This window comes from Magallana gigas, chromosome 9 (assembly GCF_963853765.1).
Source record: "Magallana gigas chromosome 9, xbMagGiga1.1, whole genome shotgun sequence".
NCBI classification, from domain to species: Eukaryota; Metazoa; Mollusca; class Bivalvia; order Ostreida; family Ostreidae; genus Magallana; species Magallana gigas.
In genome coordinates this window covers 42,851,754-42,875,997 of record NC_088861.1, presented here as the reverse complement: position 1 = coordinate 42,875,997, position 24,244 = coordinate 42,851,754, and the positions used below count along the sequence as shown (strand labels likewise).

The 24,244-nt window shown below is 34.5% G+C and overlaps 1 protein-coding gene across 5 annotated transcripts; it reads right to left on the bottom strand.

Annotated features, from left to right (window-relative positions):
• Window positions 1–204: 204 nt before the first annotated feature.
• Window positions 205–24,244, bottom strand: LOC105329990 (centrosomal protein of 162 kDa). 5 transcript variants are annotated; one of them, XM_066070614.1, is made up of 34 exons: window positions 23,975–24,244; window positions 23,752–23,866; window positions 23,127–23,247; window positions 21,983–22,161; window positions 20,747–20,810; window positions 20,326–20,368; window positions 19,766–19,827; window positions 19,406–19,470; window positions 18,802–18,993; window positions 18,218–18,254; window positions 17,431–17,589; window positions 15,397–15,420; window positions 13,940–14,104; window positions 13,179–13,301; window positions 12,809–12,957; window positions 12,166–12,186; window positions 10,662–10,848; window positions 10,248–10,508; window positions 9,841–9,965; window positions 9,279–9,414; window positions 8,934–9,046; window positions 8,219–8,463; window positions 7,599–7,740; window positions 6,960–7,103; window positions 6,508–6,669; window positions 5,971–6,054; window positions 4,394–4,609; window positions 3,867–4,092; window positions 3,257–3,430; window positions 2,904–3,043; window positions 2,529–2,636; window positions 2,023–2,139; window positions 1,469–1,618; window positions 205–1,036 (listed from the first exon to the last, which is right to left on the bottom strand). In XM_066070614.1, the coding sequence occupies exons 2-34, from the start codon at window positions 23,818–23,820 to the stop codon at window positions 758–760; spliced, it is 4,482 nt and encodes a 1,493-aa protein (XP_065926686.1). In that variant the 5' UTR covers window positions 23,821–23,866; window positions 23,975–24,244; the 3' UTR covers window positions 205–757. The 5 variants fall into 5 exon arrangements, with proteins under 5 accessions (XP_065926686.1, XP_065926685.1, XP_011429818.3 ...); XM_066070613.1 differs by having other exon boundaries at window positions 23,752–23,857; XM_011431516.4 differs by lacking the exon at window positions 15,397–15,420 and adding an exon at window positions 16,742–16,753 and having other exon boundaries at window positions 23,752–23,857; window positions 23,975–24,243.

Here is a 24,244-nt window from a genome sequence, read left to right as displayed (position 1 = left end):
AAATGATTTAACCCTGTCTTCAATCTGTCCATACACAGTCACAAATAAATACTCTAGATAACACTGTTAAAATTTGCTTTGAATTGGCAAGGCCCAGTCTTAAAATCACCCACTGACAACTAAGGCAATATGGAGAAAAATAAAACAGACAAATACTTCCCTGTAAACAGTTTTTTTAAATTAAAATGTTATTGACAAAGACCATTATACCTTTAGCATTTATTTCATATTTATGGCAAACAAACATTTTGTGAATGACTGAAACTAAGACCTAAGTCTTAATCTGTGATCCGTAGAGAGATCTCTATAATATTTAATACATGTTAGCTAATATCCCAGTCTAATACATGTTAGCTAATATCCCAGTCTAATACATGTTAGCTAATATCCCAGTCTAATACATGTTAGCTAATATCCCAGTCTAATACATGTTAGCTAATATCACAGTCTAATGGACTAATAATGCACGGGGCATGGCTCGTGTCAGATTCTGAGTGGACGCAATAATCCTTGATAGCAAACACTCAGTTTGCATCATAATAATGCTCACAGTCAGATCAAAACTTTCCTGTTACATACGGTAATACATGTGACTAATCCTAGACAGTGGACACTGAATACAATAGTCGTAGACACTGACTACAATAGTCATAGACAGTAGACTGCCTACAATAGTCATAGACAGTAGACACTGACTACAATAGTCATAGACAGTAGATACTGACTACAATAGTCATAGACAATGACTACACTCCTGCTAGGAGTATGTGTGACTTGTCCGGACTGGGAGAACCACTCCCTGTTTCTGTAACAGTCTGAGAACATCCAATATGGCGTCCAGCTCCACACGGAACTTCTGGATCTCCTTGTTCTTAACTTCCACAACCTGTTTCCACTTGGCGGTCTGTTGTTCTAGTTCTTTAGTGTGAGAGTCATTTGAATTTTGTATCACTTGCTGGAGTTCTTTCTCTCTGTTTTTATGCTTATTTTCAATGCTGAGGATCTTGTCTTCAATTTGCTCAAAATGTTTCATGCCCTGCAAAGGCAAAAATACCCAGACATTTTATACTTTTTTAAAAAATTCTGTCTTATTTACAGTTAACCATTTACTTTCTTCATTGATTTTATCCTTATCCCATTTCTTCCTGTTTAATATGTTTTACTCTCTCTCTCTCTCTCTCTCTCTCTCTCTCTCTCTCTCTCTCTCTCTCTCTCTCTCTCTCTCTCTCTCTCTCTCTCATCTCTCTCTCTCATCTCTCTCTCTCTCATCTCTCTCTCATCTCTCTCTCTCATCTCATCTCTCTCTCATCTCTCTCTCATCTCTCTCTCTCATCTCTTTCTCTCTGAGTTAAAGGTGAATGGTAATTTGTTTACCAATTTGTGATTAAAATATTTTGCTTTGAATTTATTTTGTACATGTTTCTTAATGATGTTTGTTTTAATAAAAGAGAGGAAAAAAAAGACTTACCGGTGAGTGGTGTTTTTTGGCCTCTCGGAGCTCCTGCTGTAGTTTTTCTATCTGGGTGACATGAGTGGCCTCCTTTATCTTTAGTATAGACATCTGTTCCAGCTCCTCCTGAGCTTCTGTCAGCTGTGTTCTCAGATGTTGAATCATCACCTGAAAACAAACCCCAGTACAGTAAACCTTAATGAAGAACTAAATACTGTGTTCACTGCCTATAGAACTACTGTGGAATCATTAGATTTCCAGGTGGCTCAATTTTCGTGGAATTCGTGGATACCTTTCATCCACGAATTAACATCCTCCACGAATTAATAAATTAGGGTAATAAAGTCATATTTCCTCTGTAGGTTTAAGAGAATGAACGAAATTACGTCCCCACGAACCTGTAAAATTTTAGCAATCCACGAAAATTGGCCCCCACTAAAATTAATGACTCCACAGTATATAGCTCACTGAGTACCTGTTTTATTTTAATTGTCATGAAAGTCATTGAGAATTGACTACCTGTAACCCTCAGGTTTTAAAGGTGGGTGTGTTATAGGTACATTTGTACTTACTTCTTGTGCGTTGACTTTGCTGTAGAGGTGGGCTGTTTTAGAGGCTGAATGCTCCAAAGCTTGCTCAGCCAACATCTGCTGGAGTTCTTTCTGATGGGATTGACACAGGGCCTCAATCTGAAATTCATGATCAAACTTTTGTCTTAATATGGTACAACTATTCTCTTTAACCTAATCCATCTTGATCTAATTCTAATCAAATTGCCTTGGTTCAAAGTAATATATATTCTCTCTCTCTCTCTCTCTCTCTCTCTCTCTCTCTCTCTCTCTGTGTGACCTACACCTTAATAATTTTCTGGAAATAAGCAAATATGTATTTGGTATACAACTAAACCAAATCAGTTTCATTTGACACATAAGCAATAGCTTATTTTGCAGACCACCAGACTGTAAATCCATAAGAGACAGACAGACAGACAGAACAGACGTACAGACAGACAGACAGACATACTTGAGATAACTAGTCAGTTATAAGTATTACAACTGAGATAAAAAACATTAATTACCTTTTCTTCATAGTTTTCCCGACTCCTGCGAACATAAGCCTCATGTTCAGCCTGAACTTTGTGTACTTTCAATCTGCTGTGCTCAGCTTCAAGCTGTAGCTCATCCATCTAAAAGAATTATACCAGAACAAAATTATTAATATCTCTTCTCTGTCAAATGTCAACTCAATCTTGGCTGCCTAAAGCTAGATGGCAAAACTATTGACAACTGCCCTTAGAAAGAGTTCTAAACACAATATTAAATTTTTTGTTCAACAATTTTTAGCACTGTTTACCCATTCTCAAAAGACTTTTAACTTATAAAGTACACAATTGATAAATATGTGTACTGGTTTTTGTCTGTGACTGATCAATAACAGTTTATGAATACTCTACCTTTGCCCGAAGGCCTTCGTTTTCCTGGACAAGTCTACAAATCTCATCCTCGTGATCACAAGGTTCCTTCCTAACACTCTCTGGAATTTCTAAGAGTTTCTCTGCATCCACACCCTCTTTATTTTTCTTCTTTTTCTTGTCTACAAATTCATGACAAATCACATATCAGCAACTTCTACAAAATTTTTAAATATTTTGTTGAGGATCACGGCCAATATGAACACACATTCAGAAACTCTCTGGAGTTTTCATTTACCATTAATATGAGCACACATTCAGAAACTCTCTAGACTTTACATTCATTTAATCTGAGCACTCACACACACTTACAAACTCTCTGGAGTTTTCATTACCTTGAGACAGACTGTTGACCAGAGTGTTCTGTTTTTCCTTTCGGAGTCTCTCTAGGGACTTGTGTAACACCTGGAGGTCATGGTTCCGGCTGTTCAACTCTAACTGTAGGAGCTGAAGCTTACTGCTCAGTTCTACCTCCTTCTCCTTTGACGCCTGAACCTCGCTCATAGGTCCTAAGTGATAAAAATATTCCTCAATCAATAACTATTATTGTCAGAATTAAATCTTCATAATAGTTTACAATAAAATTAACATCACCTATTTAGTCCTCATATATAATTTAATGCTTAGCAAAGGTGTAAAAGGAATCTTTGTTATTTTTATCCACCGGGCAAGTACATAATGCCTGATTTTCTACAATTGTTACATTCTTTACTATATCATAAACTCACATAAATTAATAAAAAAATTATATACATATACCGCTATTTTACTGTGCAGTGTCGGAATACACTGTCTAGTAACAAATAACTAAGCAAAGATCTGAACAGAAGCAATATCCACACTTATCGTTGTGGTTTCTGAGAGTAAGCTGGAGTTGTGAGTTAATACACTTATTCCTGGTTTCTGTAAGCCTATCCTGTTGAAGGTGTGAGTTATATGCCTTACCTTCCTGAATTCTGTGAGCCTGTTGGAGCTGTGAGTTGAGTTGAGACACCTGCTCCTCTAGATCGGCCACCTGTTTCTTGTAGCGGTCTCTGGTGGCGTCCAGCTCCTGTTGTAGAGCCACTGTGTGGGTGTGGGGGTGTTCGTAAGATTTCAGGTTCTGGTCGTCTGGTCGCTGGTAGGCAGCCAGCTGTGTCTCCAAGTCATTGATTCTCTCCTCGAACTTCAGCTGTCAAAAGTTTATTGAACAACATGCGTACTTAAAGCAGACAAAATGTCACAGAAAAAAACCCTTAAAGGGGCATGGTCACGATTTTAGTCAAGAATTATTTTCCAGTTTTAATATTTATAATGCTTCAGTAATAAAGGCATTTTTTAATAGGCAACCAAAATTTGAGTGTCATTCGTTGAGTTATAAGGGAGTTACAGAGCTTGAAATTCTTTGCAATGTAAACAAAGCGCTTGTTTGAGAGATGTTTTTATTGATCTCCTATGTTACATCCCTTTTGTGGGAAAGACACACACATTACCTTGATGTTGTTGTACTTCTGCTCCACGGCTCGTAACATCTTATCTTCCTCCTTCTCCTTGCTCTCGAGTTCCTGCTCTAGTTTACGGACACGCCCCTCCAGCACCGTGACTAGTGGGGATTTCTCTTGTTCCCCGGGGATCACTGCTGCCGTCATCATCAACGACGGCAGAGAATTGGGATGACGTCTCTTCATTATTGCCTCCATTTCTTTAACCTTGAATTTAATAAAAAAAACTTTAATTTTTTTTGCTTTATAATAAAAAAAGAGAAGCATGCACAAATTCATAAAAATCAGAAATTATTTGGATAGTGATACTAATCAAAGGAATTTATTCAGGCTTCCTTTTTTTGTTTAAACTATTGAGAAATGTTTACTGGAATTATTTAAAATTTTAACTTAATCAAAATACTAGCACAATTGCTGCCAGAAAATATAAATCAATTCTTCATTTGTCAAATTCTTTAAGAAGTGCAGAATTATGTTTAAATTCACCACTGCGGTATAAAAAAATTACTTTGTTATGGCTGGTTTATATTATTAGATCATTTTTCATAGGTTTCTATGAGCATTTTGACTTGATAAACAAAAATTCCTTTCAATCATAAATTTACGACATCCTTCAGTGGCCTGGTTGTTTATCATATCCTTGGTTGTAATGATTGAACTTCTGTTATACATGTATATTCTCATGAACAAATCCTATCGAGAATGTCAAAGTAAAATAAAACAATTACTTGTCTCTGTAGATCCTGAATGTCAAAGTAAATAGAACAATTACTTGTCTCTGTAGATCCTGAATGTCAAAGTAAATAGAACAATTACTTGTGTCTGTAGATCCTGAATGTCAAAGTAAATAGAACAATTACTCGTCTCTGTAGATCCTGAATGTCAAAGTAAATAGAACAATTACTCGTCTCTGTAGATCCTGAATGTCAAAGTAAAATAAAACAATTACTTGTCTCTGTAGATCCTGAATGTCAAAGTAAATAGAACAATTACTTGTCTCTGTAGATCCTGAATGTCAAAGTATATAGAACAATTACTTGTCTCTGTAGATCCTGAATGTCAAAGTAAATAGAACAATTACTTGTCTCTGTAGATCCTGAATGTCAAAGTAAAATAGAACAATTACTTGTCTCTGTAGATCCTGAATGTCAAAGTAAATAGAACAATTACTTGTCTCTGTAGATCCTGAATGTCAAAGTAAAATAGAACAATTACTTGTCTCTGTAGATCCTGAATGTCAAAGTAAATAGAACAATTACTTGTCTCTGTAGATCCTGAATGTCAAAGTAAATAGAACAATTACTTGTCTCTGTAGATCCTGAATGTCAAAGTAAATAGAACAATTACTTGTCTCTGTAGATCCTGAATGTCAATGTAAATAGAACAATTACTTGTCTCTGTAGATCCTGAATGTCAAAGTAAAATAGAACAATTACTTGTCTCTGTAGATCCTGAATGTCAAAGTAAATAGAACAATTACTTGTCTCTGTAGATCCTGAATGTCAAAGTAAATAGAACAATTACTTGTCTCTGTAGATCCTGAATGTCAAAGTAAATAGAACAATTACTTGTCTCTGTAGATCCTGAATCTTCTTGGCATCTTTAGCTCTCTCTGTACTTCTCATTTTGTTTTCTTCCAACCTTTTTCCAGTCTGAAATTGATATTTTGGTTAAAAAACAAACCTAAAGACTGGAATGGCAAAGGATCAACTATTCAAACTTTTTCATAAAAAATGTGAGACAACTGCTGTACATTTATATGTATATAATGTCTGATTTTTTCACAAAATGTTCTTTCAGTTTTTCTTTATCATACGATACACAGACAGCTGCAGGTCTGCAGCTTTAAAGAGAGAAATTCGGGTTGACAGACCTAAAGTTCAGTTACCTGCATACAAAAAAACTTGCAATTTACAGTGAACAAAAACTCTCGAACTACAGATCTGCAGCTATACAGGGACCAAACTGGGCTAAATTGGCTTAGAAAATGCACACTGTATACAAATGCTTAGTTCAACCTATACTCTGTCTGAAAACATTGTGATTGAACATTCCATCAATTTTATATTGGCCTTTTCAGTCTGATGTCACTATATGACACAAACCTCTGTCTGGAAGTCTTGTATCCTGGACTTTAACTTGGCGATCTCCTCGTCTCTGGATTTGAGTTTCTTGGCGTCTTGGTCCAGAAGTTTCTGGTTTTCCGCGTACCACTTTAATTTCCGACTCAGGCGATCTATTTCTTCTTTATATTTGTCCTCCAATTGCTGAAAAGAACAGAATGTTTACAGTTGCACTTTTAAAGCATTTTCTTTTGTATTTTATCTAGAATCAATAAATATTTCAGTGTATTTTCCTTGGCCCCACCAAGCTAGCAATAACAAAGCCTGACTGAATGTACCTTTTACAAATAACATGTTTACAGTTGCTAGCAAAAAGCAATCACTATGAATATAATTTAATTTGTGATATGTCACAATTTCTTATAAAGAATTTTTAGAGAGCAAATTCCCATTTCTTCAAAAACTCTGAGCAAGGGGAGATAACTGCATCTTACTCGGACATCCTCTGGGTACGAGGCCTTGTCAAGTTTGTCATGTAGGAGTTGTCTCTCTTTGATCAGTTTATCCATTTGTTGATCCATCTCTATCTTCGTTCTCTGAGCAATCTCTAACTCTCGCTTCATTGTTACTTCTCGTCTCTGTTAAAAAATCATTGGCCTCAATCAAGTAGTATAAAATCACTGTGAAATTTTTCTTTCTTTGAACTGATACTAGAAAAAACATATATTTCCTAAATAACACTTTTTAAGTGACTATTTGAAAAAAGAAATGCATAATAGTATATAGTGTACCATTTCTGTATGTTTTATATTCTGCAATTGAAAAATGTTCACAAAAAAATCATCAAAGAAAAAAATTAATTAAAAGTGACATTTTCAGGATTACTTTCTCCCAAATAAATCTCAAAAAATAATGTCATTTCAGATATTTTTAGTGTGCAAATAGTGTAAATGTATAATATTTAGCAAGTACATGTATGATATTTGGCAGAATCTGATTTTTCAATACGTATACATGAATTGGATTAAGCTTATTTCTACTTGATTTAATGGAAGTTACTTTCTGCCAAAAACTCTAAACAGAATAAACAGCCAAATGTCATACATTACAGTACTGTTCTAACGACCACACACCTGGTGTTCCCTGAGTTCAGCCTCTAACTCTGCTATCTGCCCCACCCCCAGGGCTGCATTCACGTCCACACTCTCTCTGTCCGCCACCACTGCCCTGGTTCTGGACATGACAGTCTCTCCATCACTTACATCTGTCTTTGCTCTGAAAAAGGATAACAGAAAACCAAACTTAAGATTTAAGAAAATGAAAATCCCACTGGAAACATAACTACTATACCAACTTTGTCTTTAGCAACAGCAGAATTGTTTAACTACTTGGATTACTGAATGGCAGATAAGAGTTGTTTTCTATTCAGATACAATCAGACATTTTGAAATTTGTTTCAATGTTGGGAATATGACAGCTGTCTTGAGATCAGACAACTTGTAGGATCTTTTTAATGAGTGGAACAGAGCCACTGTCGCATAAAAAATCAGAGACATTATTTGAGACTCAGATGTTCCACCCTCAGACTTTAAAGCCTCGGACTTTTTAGCCTCAGACATTTTAGCCTCAGACTTTTTAGCCACAGACATTTTAGCCCTGGACTTTTTAGCCCCAGACATTTTAGCCACAGACTTTTTAGCCATAGACATTTTAGCCCCAGACTTTTTACACCTCAGACATTTTAGCCTCAGACCTTATGTTTGTGAGCTCGGTCTGCAGTCTCTGGTTTTCAGTGAACATCCTATCCTCTGTGACCTTGGCCTTCTTCTGAAGGGCCTTGACCTGGTCGTACAATCGCTGGTTCTCCTGCTGGTACCCGGCTATCAGATTCTCCTGTTCCTCTAGTTCTTTCTTCAGGCTTTCTATCTGCTGGGAGCTGATTCCATTGGCAGCACCATTCATCAACTGCTTCTTTAACTCCTCTTTGTCTCCAGGTACCTGGGCCAATGGAAATTAAACATGAGGCCAAAAAAAGTTAGGCTTTAGTTTCTAAAGCAAAATTTTCAAAATATAATCTGGCTGACAGGTACCTTATTCAAAAATTGAGTTATTCCACTTTTCAATATAGCAATAAAAATAATCGATTGGGTAACATTTAATTTTCATCCATTATAAAGTCTATAATTATTATTTATGATTATTGAATCATGAAATCACTAAATTACATCTTACATCTTACTAAATGATGCATGTAGTAATTTTAAAGAGAAAAATTCTAGCAGTCAGTGTATCTGAATGAGAAGTGTATGTATCACATTGTATGGTCAAATAAAGTTGTCACACAACAAACAAATGAACAAATTTGGCAGAAAAAATCTTAAACTTTTACTTCCTGTGACATTTAGACAAAAAATACTTTCAATTTAGCAAATTAAACATTTCAGGCTATTTCTTGCTGAAACACTAACCTTGGCAGATAAGACATAGTTTTCCTGTTTGAGATTGTGGATTTCCTCTTCATATTTTAATTTCAGTTTTTCCAGCTCATGTCCCTGGAGCTTCACAAACCTTTCCAATTCTTCTGTAAAATCATTTTAACAATATGATTTCTAAGCAATATCTAATGATTGTGTGAGAGAGAGAGAGAAAGAGAGAGAGCGAGAGCTTAAACTTCTTGAACATTAAGTAGACATTCTAATTAAGAATGTTTCTGTACATCTTTAGGTTGGTAATGCATGGAATAAATACATGTATACGTATTTCTGAATATTTTTTTCTATATAGCGTCTAAATTTTACAAAGTTAATGCAAACCTTTTAGTTTCAGATTTTTACTTCTCTCTGATAGCACCACTTTTTGGAGTTCTTCGGAGTCATTAGGCAGACCCTCTGCGGATTTATCTCCCTTCCAGCTGGATGCTAGAGAGGGCTCATCCTCAGAGTATTTGGCCTGGAATAAAAACAAAAATAAAAACTTATAAAACAGATTTACATTTATAAACATGTCCATAAACCAAAACAGAGCACTGTAGATTCGGAATCCTTATTGTATGTCAGTATACTAAATTCCATGATTCCCCTGTTTTGAATCAAATTGCGAGAATATAAAATTATGAGCACCATTTTTGTTAAAATTTTCTATAGTTAAAAATCCATGATTTTGCTTTTCACAATTTTATGCAGTATTAATTCCTCACGTTTAATTACGAATCTACAGTACATGTTTAAGGTTCTTTTTGTCAGATTCTGCTTGACCCAAGAGAAAACGCTTCACATCTAATATAAGATCATAAAGACTAATAAACTCTATCAATGGTTTATTTGGACAATAACATGGGGTGGGGGAGGGAATGGAGATGAGATTGACTCAACTCACCTTGGGCATTTTTCTGGTCGGTGAGAAGTGGTCAGCAATGTAGGCTGCAAATGACTCGATAGAGACTCGGAGCTGTGAGTCGAGCCCGGCTAAGTGTCCCCGGGACTGTTTTGGTGACTCAGTTCCTAAAATAAAAAGATACATGTTTATAAGAATTAAACTTACATCTCATCCTATAAAGTACATGTAATACCAAATGAGTTCTATTCAATCTGTTATTTTTATCCAACTTGAAAACTTCTTTAAAAAGATTTTTTTTTATTTACTCAATACCAGATTCATATCATGACAAATGAGCCAATAATGAATCAACTTTGAGCTGATAATAAATCAACACATTTATTTAATATTGAAGCAAGACTGAAAATAATTCTTTAAACAGTATACAGAGTAATAGTACAAGTTACCCATGACTTTCTGCCGTGCTATGTCCGCCGGAGACCATGTCTGATCCTGGCGTTTCCCCACATCTCTCGGTTTTCTCTCCTTTTTCCTGGCCCTGTCCTGAGCCCCATTTCTGTCCCCCTGCTGGGCCCCCCTATGATCAGTTCTGAGGGTTTCTCTCTCCTTGGCACTGGACGGCCTCTCTCGACTTGGGGTTCTCCCGGGGGACTGCTGTCCATACCCAGAGCTCTTAATGTGGCTGTATTTGTTTCTAAGGGTCAAACCTATCAACACATTTTAAAATATATAATGACCATCTTCCTTTGTGACTTAATATATAATACATGTGAATTAAAAAAAAAAATTATTTCTAATATTGCACTCAAACATATTATTTTATTTTCAAACTTTATCATTAAATGCAGTCACATATTTACCTGGCTTAGACGGGGAGAGAGACCTTGACCTTTCGTCAAGTTTGGCAGTATTTGACCTTGGAGACATCCATCGCCGTGGGGATGACCTTGGAGATAGACTTCGACCAGGGGAAGAAGGGGACATCTTCTTGTTTTTGTTTTTGTCTTTAGAATCCTTCTTCTTAGTTCTTCCTCTTTCAGATATTGACTGAAAATATCAGTATTAAATGATTTCATCAACACAATGTTTTCATTATGAAAAAGCGTAAATGTATTGGACAGCAGGCACTGCCTAGTGAAAAACGATAACTCCTCTCCACATCAGTATTATTGCATTTTTGACTATCATTTTGAATCTTTTTTACAGGTCAAAAGAACAAAATGATGGGTTTCATTACTTGTAGAACTAATCTATGCCAGGTTAGGCCTATAAAAAAAAGTTGTGTTTAGGGTAACACTGATGAAAAAATTAGGTTAGGTATATATATATATATATATATATATATAGGGATTTTTTTTTAATTTTATCATATTTTTTTCTGCATGAATCCTAAGAATGTTTGTTTGTGTCATATTCAAAAACAGATTTTTTAATAGAAATAATATAAAATTAACAATCGGATAAAAACAGACTTCTAAAAATGGTAGGATCGCGGCATTTTTCTAGGTCGGGTTACCCTAAACACACAACTTTTTTTTTTAATGCCTTGCATCTGTAATCATTACATCCAGACATTTCTGTTCTCTTAAAATACATAAACAAATTGTAAGTACTCAGTTAATGTGATTTAATACCAGTAGTTCATACTTTTTTCTCTTTCTGTATTTGTTTAATGTACAAGTTTTCAGTAGAACGTGACTTTAAGGCTTGAAAAAGTTCAAACTGAAAAATAATCCTATTATAATAGTTCATGCTGACTTTTATATTTCTCATTCAAAAACAAAATAAACTAATTTCAATATCAATAAGAATATTGACAGTAATATCTCTCTGATATGACTTATCAGTATGTTGTTTAAATATTGACATTTGTATCCCCCAAATCAACTGCTCTTATAATTCAGTTAGACTGATGTCTTTTAGATGAACTATGATATCAAATAAAATTACCTGTACGACACTGGTGTGTAAAATCTAGCATTTTGTTAGTTACATATACATGCACACATAATAATCCCATGTCTATTTCAATCATTTCTAGCCAGTCATGCAAAATTAAATTAATGTATTCTCCTTCGTACATGCATAGATATCAAAAATACTTTTCAAATTAATTACATCAGACCCATAGCTATATGTAGAAAATTAGCAGTCTTGTTAAATTTTTTGCACAACCACATTACAACTTAAATAATCAATTTTTTGAAAATGTTGCAGATGTATCACTTTCTGTGCCCCAACTCGATCTGTTTGCCCTCAATAAAACCCCATGCAATGTTTTGACACTCAGGATGTGAGGACTTTGGGTGTGTCCACACAAACACTTCATACAGAGGTCAGAGGTCACACAACACACAATCTTACCTTGACCTTTGAACCCTTTGACTGAAAAATGATATTAGGCAAGTCAATACAGGCATCTGATACATTAGGAGCTAACACATGGATATACAGTTACTTTAAATATTAAAACATCTCAACTTTTGAGACTTTTTCATAGTTAAAACACTGTCTGGGTTTGGTTATCAAGAAATGGTCCCATTTTATAATGTTTTGTCAGAGCTAACTGTGAATTAAGATTGATAAAACACTTGGAAATTGAACTGACAGAGAAAGCCAAAAATGTTGCTGCATCATACAGTATTTCACAAATATCAAGATAATAAGATTATTGAAAACATGTCAGAAAATACAAGCACCCTACTAGGCGATGTAAAAATAAATATTCAGATCCATATAGAAAAGTAATATTCCAAGACAACAGGAATTTGTCTGAATATGAAAGGTTTGTCAAATAATGCAGGCTCGTAGAATTGGACAAGTTTTTTTTTTCGGTAGCATACATGTAGCAGTGTGATTTCGCAGATTACATGAATAATTTTCATCAGAATATTGTCACATAATGCAGGTTGTATAATTGGACAAGTTTATTTTCACTAAGATACATGTGGTTGTCGTATACCCCAAAGTTCTTGCTTCAGTTCCAATCACTGAGAGCTAAACTTACAATTTGAGTGACAGGTTGGTACATTTCTGTGTCCTCGGTGTGAGATTCATCAAATCCCCGGGGCGAGGGATCAAAGCCTTGGGGTGAGGGCTGTTCTTGTTGAATGGGGGACAAACCAAATCCTCGGATGTCCTCCATCCTTCTCTCACCTTCAAAAAATGTTCACATTTCTTCTAGTTTACAAAAAAGATAATGAACTTGTGGTCTGTTTATTTCAATGACATTCATTTGATGCATGCATGAAGATACACGATGTATTAGCCAAAACAGGCCTATTTTTGCTAACTTTGCGAGAGGGGGAAGAACCCCCCCCCCCCTTTTTTTAAGCAATTGGAGGTTTATGAGAAGACAAGCAGTCTGAATCTCTTACTATCAGCAGGGGTTTTCTTTTTGTCAGACAGCAGCTGGACGTCCGGGTCATTAGTCTGACTTCGGTTCCGTTTCTCTATGTTGTCCATTTCCTGAAGAACTTCTTCCACTGTTCTCTGTTTACCTAAGGGAAAACATCAATTTTTATTTTACAACATGCACTTCTAGGATCATAGTACAATAAAATGTTCAGAATCCAATTCCCACAATTCTCTTTTCATATGAAACATATGAATGCAATTCATGACGGGCTTAATGATTTTGGAATTGTCATAAAAATTAAAAACATTTTTTGTCAAATCTGTACTGTAGACTCCTTATTTTACGCGAGTACTTAATTCCGCGATCTCTGCGTTTTGTTTCAAAACGCGAGAATATAAAATCGCGAAAGCAGAACTTTTATCCTACGGTAATCTCTTATACTTCTCATATCTCAGAAAATTAAAGCGAAATTTTCAAATCTGCGAGCGGTGCTTCTCGCGATTTTACGCGGATATTAATTCCTCCTGTTTAATTAGGAATTTACAGTATATAGGGTTATATTTGCTCCTTGTAATTTTCGCCCTTTTACACTTGCATGCAGTTTCGACCTGCCTTGAATTCTCCCAGACAAGTTGTGCTTAAACATAGATTATTTGGGACATTGAGAATTCGCCCAATCTTGAATTCGCCCGCCGACAAGGACTGTAAAAGGGGCATATACCGGTAAATAAAACAGGGACGAATATTTTCCTGTATACAGTATGAGATGTATTTTCTCACCCTTCTCTGGTTCAGTAGAGAGGATTTTCTGCAAAAGGTCTGTGTTGTTGGCCATGGAGGAGTCCAGCCCCTGACTGTCGTTCTTTATGGTGGGGGACAGGCCCACCTCCCTCAGGGCTTTGTGTAGAGCCTCGATTTCATTGCTTGTGTTAGTTCCCATAAAACCTACAAACAGAAAACCCAGCTTCAACATTGATCAATTAGGTTTCACTTCACAGGATAACTCATATTCATGCAGTAATCAATATAAGTACTCGTTTACGTAAATTTTATATACCAGGTAGATCGAACAACAATGGGCCAGTTTACGGCAACTTATGCTTTAGACAATAACAAAACCAGTTTACAGTAAATATGCATTGAACTATAAAGGAACAAATTTGCAGTTACTGGTACTTGTTTATAGAACAAAGTTTACAGTAGTGGTCAGTTTACAGTAGTTTATGCCAAACAATAAAGGAACAGATTTACAGTAATAAAACTATGGAACAGATTTACAGTTCCTTGTGTACAGAACAATAATGTGTCAGTTTACAGCAACTTATGCAACAAACAATAAAGAAACCAGTTTACAGTAATTTTGCATTGAACCATGAAGGAAAAAATTACAGTTACTTTTGCACTGAATGATAAAAAGGGGCCGGTATACAGAAAATTATAACAAAAAATGCTGTCTTACATATATTACAGTGTAATTGGCAATGAATAAGTTAATGCATCAAATGCAAAAAAAGGTGACAAGTTCTTAAAATTAAAATGGGCTTGTTTTAAGATGCATGATAAAATACACAAAATTAATCATGCCAATGAATATTATTGATAATCTATGATAATTATACGTGCTATTATAAGTTCTTTGTTACAAATTGGTACGAAAACAATGACTGTATTAAATCTCAGGTGGCAAGTTAAATGTTTTTCTTAGTTACATATGTAATGAACAACCATGATACAGCGCATTACATGTTCATGTCTTTGATGATAAATGTATCCCAGGAAAATCAATATATATTTAATAATTTTTTTTTTAAAAAGAAGTTTTTTCCCTTGGCCCCAGAATACAATAAACAACTAAATATTAAGTAATTCAAATTCCAAGATTTAAAAGCTTTTAAAATTGCATGCCCAAAATATGAAAAGAGGAATCTTTAAGCTATCATGATTTTTTGTCTTCCAGTAATTTATGGAAAATATTTATGGGCAAAATCTCCAGACCATTAGATCAATTTATTTTAAAGGAAAAGAAAAGAAAGAAGCAAACTAGACACTAAACCAAGATTCTCTTCAATGCAAGATTTAAAAAAACAAAACAATTATGTTGAATTTTCTGGGCAAGTGATGGTTGAATTAAATCTTTAATGTTCATATTAACTTGTATGTCTTAGTTGATGTGATTCATGAACCATGATGAAGGTGTGTATACCTGACAGGTGTGTATACCTGACAGGTGAGAATACCTGATACCCTGGCACTGAACTCCCCTGTTGAGGTAAACCATAACATTACTATTTTTGCCATTGTTATGTAATTCAATTATCTGTCATGGTAGGTAAATTAATATTTTCTAAACAAATGCTTTCAAATTTTTGGGGCATTCTGATAATTTAATTCAAGATGTGAAATAATATCAGCTGATTTACCTCCCTTTCATGATAATTATATAACTTACATACACGCTATCACTTTCATCAATGGATATCCATTTCTTTTTTCTGCTGAGTAATTTTTTGTATGTCTTGAATATTCATGAGCAAATATGTATTTCAGTATAAACACTTCTTGTGCTTCAATTAAAAAAAAAAGGTGTTGTCTCTCTTGATATCAAAATTAATACAGTCAAAAAAAAAGAATTGATACATTTTTTTTAATTTAAAAGAAAAAAAATGAAGTTGAACATATTTGAGCATTCTATATATCTATATGAAAGTATGAGTACACATATTCACTTTGTTAGCCTAGTAAAATATAACTAATTAGTGCTAGCTTGCTAAGTTCTAACTAGAAATTACAGAAATCCATTCATGATACACTGTATTCTGTAAAAGAGAAATACCCCTTGGCAGCAAGAGGAGGAAGCGGGTCACAGTTATCTAGTGACAAGGATTCATTCATCAATGGGGTGGGAAAATTATCTACATGTATGTCTACTAAAGTTTCAATTAAGATATACTCATAAAATAAATAACCCCCAAAAATTATTGTAACAAACACATGACCTGTCTTGTACTGATATATTCTGCCTCAGCGAACTCTTATATAGGTCTTTTAAGTATTCATGGCATTGGTAATATCTTTCTCACAAATGTGAGAAGAAGTCAATTGAAAAAGGCAATAAACTACATGTAGCAAAGTCTATCCAGTTTGCCCATAATCAGAAACTATATACCTGTACCGGTACATGTAGTAGACTTGGGTATCATGTTGATGAGAAAATATCAGATCACATCTGATTTAATTTTTGACCAATTTTGCTTCTTGAAATTTCCTACATGCCATTGGATATAGGAATGTAAATATTCCAAAGAACCCACATTTGGAGGTTGTAAGAACAGAAGTCAGATTCTATATAACACCCCCCCCCCCCCCAACAACAACAACAACCACAATGACTGCCAAGGGGAATAACTCATCAGAAAATCAAACGATATAAGATAAGTAGTTTTGCTGTCACCAATGTTATCAATCACCAAGAGGGTTAATTTAATGTATACAAGCCATACATCTACAGAGTACAGTCTCTGCTATCAAACTGAATGTAAAATATACAGGTCTATGTCTACAGTCATATCTACTTTATCTTACTTGATCGCTTTCCTGTCAAAAGTTATAATTTAGAATCATCATTTCAATATTGTTTTATACAGTAAGCAGTGATGCAAGTAGCCTACTTATATTTAGAAAATCACATTTCTTCCCCAATTTGCTTGTTTTTCACCTATCTGATTTATATACTTCTGATGCATCATGTTATATTTCAGAATCAAGCTGTTTTCTGCTGATTTGAGAAACTATTTTAAGGTATGGTGACCCACCTTAAGTTATAGTGACCCACCTTAAGGTATAGTGACCCACCTTAAGCCTAAGGTATAGTGACCCACCTTCAAAAACAATCAGCTGTGTTCGGGACAGAACACATCTGACTTGTAGAAGTGTAAAACTACATTGTAATATCGATCGGTACATGTATTGCGATGCTGAGGGGGTTGATATAATACATTGATAAAAAAAATATAAATAATTTCTGTACTTTCCAGAAATAAATGATGCGATGCTTTGGACGAAAGGATTTTGAGTACTGGTATTCATCAAGATGTCAAATATTTTGATAAAAGGAGGTGCTAAATTTTTTTTCTCTTCTATTATTTTCAAAGTTAGTTACAGAAAAATCAGTCAATTCATTGAAGTGGCCCGATATCTCATGTAACAGTACTTCAGTTCTTTCTTAATATCAAGATCCTTTTTGCCCCTTAGTAATATACTGCTCTACCGACCTGTGCCTGTTTTGAATGACCCTGGTGTGGACTGCTGGACGTTGATTTGTCCGTCGATATCGTCCAGGCCCTCTGATCGGCGGGGTTCCTGCAGGGTGCCCCCGACTTTGGGGGAACCTGTTGTGTTCATAGTTGACTCCATGGAATCCATTAAAGACACTGCAAATTAAATCTGGGCATAACAGAATAATGTTGAACCTAATCAAAATTCCAATAAATAATTTTTATTTAGCTCTTGAAAATGCAAAATCTATTTTTGGAAAAATATTTTTCAATGTCATTACATTCATTAATCAGTATAGCATTGCACAATTATTATGAGTAATCAATTACAAAGTTTGTGTAATTTGTAGCCTTACCCTTAGTACACAATTAGTAAGTATCATGGGGATGTAAATTTTGCGTAATTATGTAGCTTTACTATTAAAACACAATTAGCAGGTGTTATCTGGTGAATCTTTTGCATACATTTAGCCTTACCTCTTGTACACAATTATTACATATTATCAGGTGTAAATTTTGCTTTATTGTATATTAGGCTTACCTTTAGTATATAATCAGTATATATTATTGGGTGTAAATTTCGCATAATTGAATAGGCTTACCCTTAGCATATAATTGTATAGGCTTACCCTTAGCATATAATTGTATAGGCTTACCCTTAGCACATAATCAGTACATTGTCATATTATTGGGAGTAAATTTTTCGTAATTATGTAGCCTTTCCCTTAGTACAAAATTATTACATTTTATCAGGTGTAAATTTTGCATAATTGTATCTCCTTACCCTTAGAGAGCATGCTTGGTTTCTGGACAGATGGATCCTGAAACAAACAAGTCTTTGTTTAACATACATGTATTAACTTGATGTGATTAGCTTAAAATTGATGAATTCTGTGAACTTATTATAATTCACAAATTTTAAAACAAATGTTTTAAAACTTATTGGACATCTTACGTTATAATGAGGTGTGTTTAAAAATTTGAATAATTCCTTTTCAACCTTCATGTAGTTTAGCCTAATAGCTGTATTTTGATTGAATCAGAACTGACGGCGTAACTTGTTTATTTCATTGTTTCTTTATTCTGGTAATTCTCATTTCATATCAAAATCGTAGTAAGTAATCGATTATATTTCGAGGCTTTCTAATGTCCTTTTCCATGGTTATACACTTAAAGCAACTTCAGAAAATTGCTAAATTTGTAGTTAAAACAGGTTACCTGTTTTTTGATTCATACAAAAACCCCAAGAAAATTGAGCCCCAAGGATTCGTATGGTTCTACAGTACCCTTCATAGTAAAGCATAAGCTCTGTTTTTTGATTGGCTCAAATCTAGGTCTGATCACTTAATTTGTAGTTGAATATGATACCTGATCAGTGATTGGTTCAGACTTGGTTGGTGGCACAATCGACCCTTCTTCTTCCTGTTCTATGTCCTCCAATGCGGCGAGTGTCGCGGCAGCTTTAGCGGCGCCCTCTGGTGACATTGTGGTAGCACTTTGACTAAGGTCGCGGTTCATGCGACTATAGTCAAGTGTTTCCCCCGCCGCATTCTCTAGGTCCTGCAAAAGCAAAGTCAAATCATTTTAATTTAAAAAAAATTTTTTTTAGTTTTATGTTGATTAATGTAAAGTTTGTATAAATCCATAAAGAAATTGAATTTTGTGAGGCCCTAATTCGTTAATATATTAAGGTTTCCACATGTAAGCATTGAAAACTGTAGTTTAAAAGTCTAAAAACACCAGTCAAATCAAATCAAGATTAAAGTAGCAATTGTAAATAAGTGATACTCTACGACTATGGCACAAATATTCAAAATTTTGTACTTTTCTATGGTGGCACTGTTTATAGATCTAGTTTATTTATCAAAATAAAACTGTAATCACTATGTTACTTTGTCGGTCAAATTTCTCTCTCTCTCTCTCTCTCTCTCTCTCTCTCTCTCTCTCTATAGACAACATTAGCTTTATATACCTGGAAAAATCTCTCTTTCTCCGCAATTTCATCCAAAGTCTCCATGCCTGGTATGGTGGCCCTACCTACAACAAGAAAACAATGCATTTATTCTGCATCTCAATCCTTTTACATCATATCACAGTCAGTATGTATATGTTTTTTTTATATTCTGTCACACAAGTTAGTATACATGTAATATATTGTTAAGTTCTGTACACATGTACATCAGCCTAAATGTATATTGTTAAGTTCTGTACACATCAGCCTAAATGTACATTGTTAAGTTCTGTACACATCAGCCTAAATGTACATTGTTAAGTTCTGTACACATCAGTCTAAATGTGCATTGTTTAATAAGTAGCAACATAATGTATCTACCTGTTTTTCCTGCCTGCCCTGAGCTGTGTTCATGGCTACTCCTTGTTCCACTGAAGCCCTTTCTATAAAACACAAAAAACAATCTAAAGTTTTCACTAAGTATCATGCTTTTTACAGCTTTCAATTTTATTTATAACTTTATCATGATCTTGGAGTAAAATAAAAAAATCTTTAAACTTATATTGAAGGATATTCAAATCGATCAAGATTACTCAAAATCCTTCTTGAAAACAGCCATTTCATTATTCCAACAAGCAGAAATTGACCACCAACATTACTCCAAGGGTTTATGGACTGGAATATTATAAAGAGAAATATAATAAAGCAGTATATCAACAAAAACCATAATAAAACAGGGAACCTCTAGGACCCCTCCCTGTCATAATAAAACAGGGAACCTCTAGAACCCCTACCTGTCATGATAAAACAGGGAACCTCTAGGACCCCTCCCTGTCATAATAAAACAGGGAACCTCTAGGACCCCTCCTTGTCTGATAAAACAGGGAACCTCTAGGACCCCTCCCTGTCATGATAAAACAGGGTACCTCTAGAACCCCTACCTGTCATTGTGCTTCGTACTCTCCTCCTCAGATTTCTCAGATACTGAATAAAAATAAAAATTCATGTTTATAACACCTGTTTTAAAAAATTTACAATACAGTGTACTATATTAACACTCAATGAATTGCATCTATACATATTTCGGCCTTTAAAAATTTTCCTTAAAATCAAGTATTTTGACATTTTGAAAGAGTGGCAGTTAAAATGTTTGTACAATTAATATTGTGAAATTTAATTAGTCGTTATATAAAAATTGCATTACAGAAACATTGCATTGATACATATACAATCTACCCCTAAAAGATTAAAAAAAGAGATTTTTGCAATAAAAAATTGCTCATAATGTATAGAATTAGCTCTGAATCATACAATTATATGACTTGAATTGAATCAAACAACTGGTTTAATTGGTAAACTCACTGTCTTCTAGCGAATCCTTGCTCATGGAGTTGTCCGTTTTTCCCCGTACACCTTTAGCTTTCAACTGCAAAAACCTTCATATTATTAGCAATATCTACATATATATCAGTCTTATTACCTACCCACTTTAGCTTACTTTAAATTTAATTTTATTATTTGAAAAATACATGATTCTGTGGCTAAAAGCATCTTGCTTTTATTTCAGGAGACAAGAACTTGATAGAAAACACCTACTGACATCACATAACTCTACTATCTGTTGTATCCTTTCTTATTACCAATCCATCCCCCCCCCCTCCACCCACCCTCCAAAAACATACACACATACACCCAGTGATAAACTTAATTTTCTCTCCACATTCTTCTCATCCCCACCCCCCAAAAAACATACCCACATACACCCAGTGATAAACTTAATTTTCTATCCACATTCTTCCCATTTCTAAGATTTGATTTTATTCTCTAGGTCATAAATAACTCAGTCAAGGTTTGATCATCAATAAAATTAGTAAATTATGTCCAAGGTCTACATGTAAAAAGACAACTATAACATTAAACAATGAAAACTGCAATGTTCATGTCAGAAATAAAATGCAATGTTAAAAAATTCACCAGCATATGAACTTGGTTTGTCACATGATCAAATTCTGTGAAGCTCAAAGGACTGATATTGGAGTCATGACATGAAGTGGGTGTGACATAGATTTTGCCATGTATTATTCTCTATATGTTTGCATGTCATTGCCCCCTGGTTTTAGCCCATCTCTCTTAAAACTGAACATCGCTCATCAATATTCAGTCACACAGGTATATGCACCCTCAATTTCATTACACCCGATTGCACACCTGAAGCTCATGACAGATGTGTAGTATTTCTTTCGTGGTCTGTGCATTTTATGAATTTATTTCTTATATCATGTGCATATTGCGTTTGTAAATAATGCATTGACTTGTTCATCTGTTGTTATTCAAGGATTGAAAAAAAAATGTAACATTTTATAATTCCATCTCAACCGAGTAACACAGCGAGGCAAGATGTACATTCACAATGGTGAGACCTCTAGAGAGAAGTACTTTAAACTGTTAAGAGGTCTGTGGCTTAAAAGGGGTTGTAGGGATATTGATGATGAAAGAGATATGTGGCGGACAGTGCCTATTTACAAGTGGTTTTCAGCTGTAAGACTTATGATAGTAATTGAATATGTAAAAATTAACCTCTTTCCATTGCCCACTCACCTCTCTCTTGTTTTTGGCACGCCTTTCCGCCGGACTACCAATTTTTTTGCCATCATCCGAACTGTCCAGGTCCAGCTTTTTATCTCGAATCGAAGTTGTCTTGTCCTCTCTGATTGGGGTACTGGTTTCCGGCTCAGGCTTTTTCTTTTTAAAAAAGCTTTTACCACTTGCCGTCAGGCCTGAATAATGAAATTGTGACCGCAGCCCTTTTAAAATCATTGTACACTGGGATTTTTATTTTGTTATCAAGGTTATCAAGAATACCATTTGATAGGAATTCTTCAGACCAAAAATTTCAAAATATAATGCAGGCAAGTACTCTTTATTAAGAGAGAATGGAAATGGCTTAACAATCAAAGTACTGAAGTACTGATGGGACATGAATTATTAATTATTATTTCTTATAAAATCAACGATATGTCATTTTGCATGGCAAGTAGTTTCCTATATATATGTATTTGCATTATGCACATTTTTTATAATTTGAATTCTTGGACTTTTTCAACAAGTACTTAAAAAAATAGGTAGGAAGGAAGTGTAATATTTAAAGATGGTATTAATTCCATCAAACTACCTATCAGTAATCGAAATATTTCTGAGAAATTGTATGGATCCAAGCAATATTGAACTCTTGTCTCGTTCAACCAGACGCTTGGCTGTCTTTAATCATCGACAAGCAAGAGAGACTCTCTGCTTGTCAGAGATTTACAGAGACAGCTGAGCGTCTGGCTGAACAAGATTATATTGAACTCTAGCGTATGAATATATAACATTGCAAAAAATATCTAAATTTTTGATTTTTTTCAAGAACTAAGTATATTCAGCTCTCATGATTTGTGATTAGGTACAAACACTGTTTCACTTGGTTTACCAGAGTAACTGCATAGGAGAGTTGATTAAAATCAACTCCCAAAAACTGAGTCATTACTTTTTTCAATATGTCAAAAATAATGAATCAATATGGCAGCATTTGACTTCATGAGGCCCTGCCTGAGAACTAATACATTTATTCATTTTTTTTTAACCTTATATACCGGTATTAATTTTTTCAAGCAATAACAGTCCAGACTCAAATAGTAGATAAATAATCAATAATGAAATTTGAAACTATTAATCATTCATAAAACACATTTCATTTATGTACCTTGTCCAATGTTCTCCTCATCTTCATCATCTTGCTCCATCCACCATGACTTTTCTTTCCTCGTTGGATTCAAGTACTTGGATACTCGGGCTGAGTCCATGGATTCCTCTGATGACATTGACTACAATGTAAGCATAGTAAGTGTTAAAGATATTTAACTGTTTAAGACTGTGAGAATTTTCTCTCAAAAATATTAAAATTCTGCTTTTATTTTCCTGACAGTTGTAAACCATGTGAAAATACAACAAAACATTTGAGGTTGCAATTTGATACAGAATGTCTGATTGTAGAATTGAGTACTTGTATAAATTAAGGAATCTGCAGTATCACAATTTTTTCATAGAAATCATTTTATTAATAAGTACTTTCTCTTCCCCATACTTTAACTTCAGTAAATAATCATATCACAATCTTTCATTTAAAACTATAATCTTTTTGACATTTACTTAATCATATAAACAGATGAATGTTTAAAATAAATACCAACGTTTTTAAAATTGGTCAGATAACCTCAGGTTAAATTCAGATGAGGAGTGGAGCTCAATTTTTGAAAGTGTCAATTGTCACACTGTTATGAATATGTGTTACGAATTACTGGACAAGGTGTACATGGATAAACACTCACCTCCTTGAGGAATGCCTCAAACTGGTCATCGAATTCTTTCTTTGACATCTTTGATCTTCGCTGGGCCATGATGAATATGATTTTCAAAGGGTGTATCAAATTTTTTCTACAAATTCTACGAAAAATTATTTCATTTCATTTCTCAGTGTGTAATAACAACGATATCTAGCAATGCACAGTTCGTTAAATAACTTCTATACAATCGGTAATTTAAAAAACTTGCCTTTTCAAAAAATCTCAATTTTTGTGAAGACTTGTCTTTACTTGTCGAGATCCCTTGTCGACCAGATTGGTTTTGGTGTAGTTTGATGAAAATGACGGCATAATACTTCAATTTCACATTATGTCGTCTGATAAATGAACAAATGATTGCACAGAATTGTGAGTCTGACAATTTCGGCTTCCAAGACGTTAGAAACACAATACGATTCTACTCGTCTGTCTGATTTTCAAATACGTCGGCCATGTTTGTAAATAAATCCATGTCACGCAG

What these genes read in the sequence shown, in the direction of transcription:
- LOC105329990 (XM_066070614.1), bottom strand. Translation starts at nt 23,820, where the DNA reads ATGGCCCAGCGAAGATCAAAGATGTCAAAGAAAGAATTCGATGACCAG. An exon ending in GTGCCAAAAACAAGAGAGAG is followed by an intron (nt 20,811 to 21,982) that starts GTGAGTGGGCAA and finishes AGGTTTTTGCAG; the next exon opens with TTGAAAGCTAAAGGTGTACG. An exon ending in CTGAACCAATCACTGATCAG is followed by an intron (nt 18,255 to 18,801) that starts GTATCATATTCA and finishes TGTTTGTTTCAG; the next exon opens with GATCCATCTGTCCAGAAACC.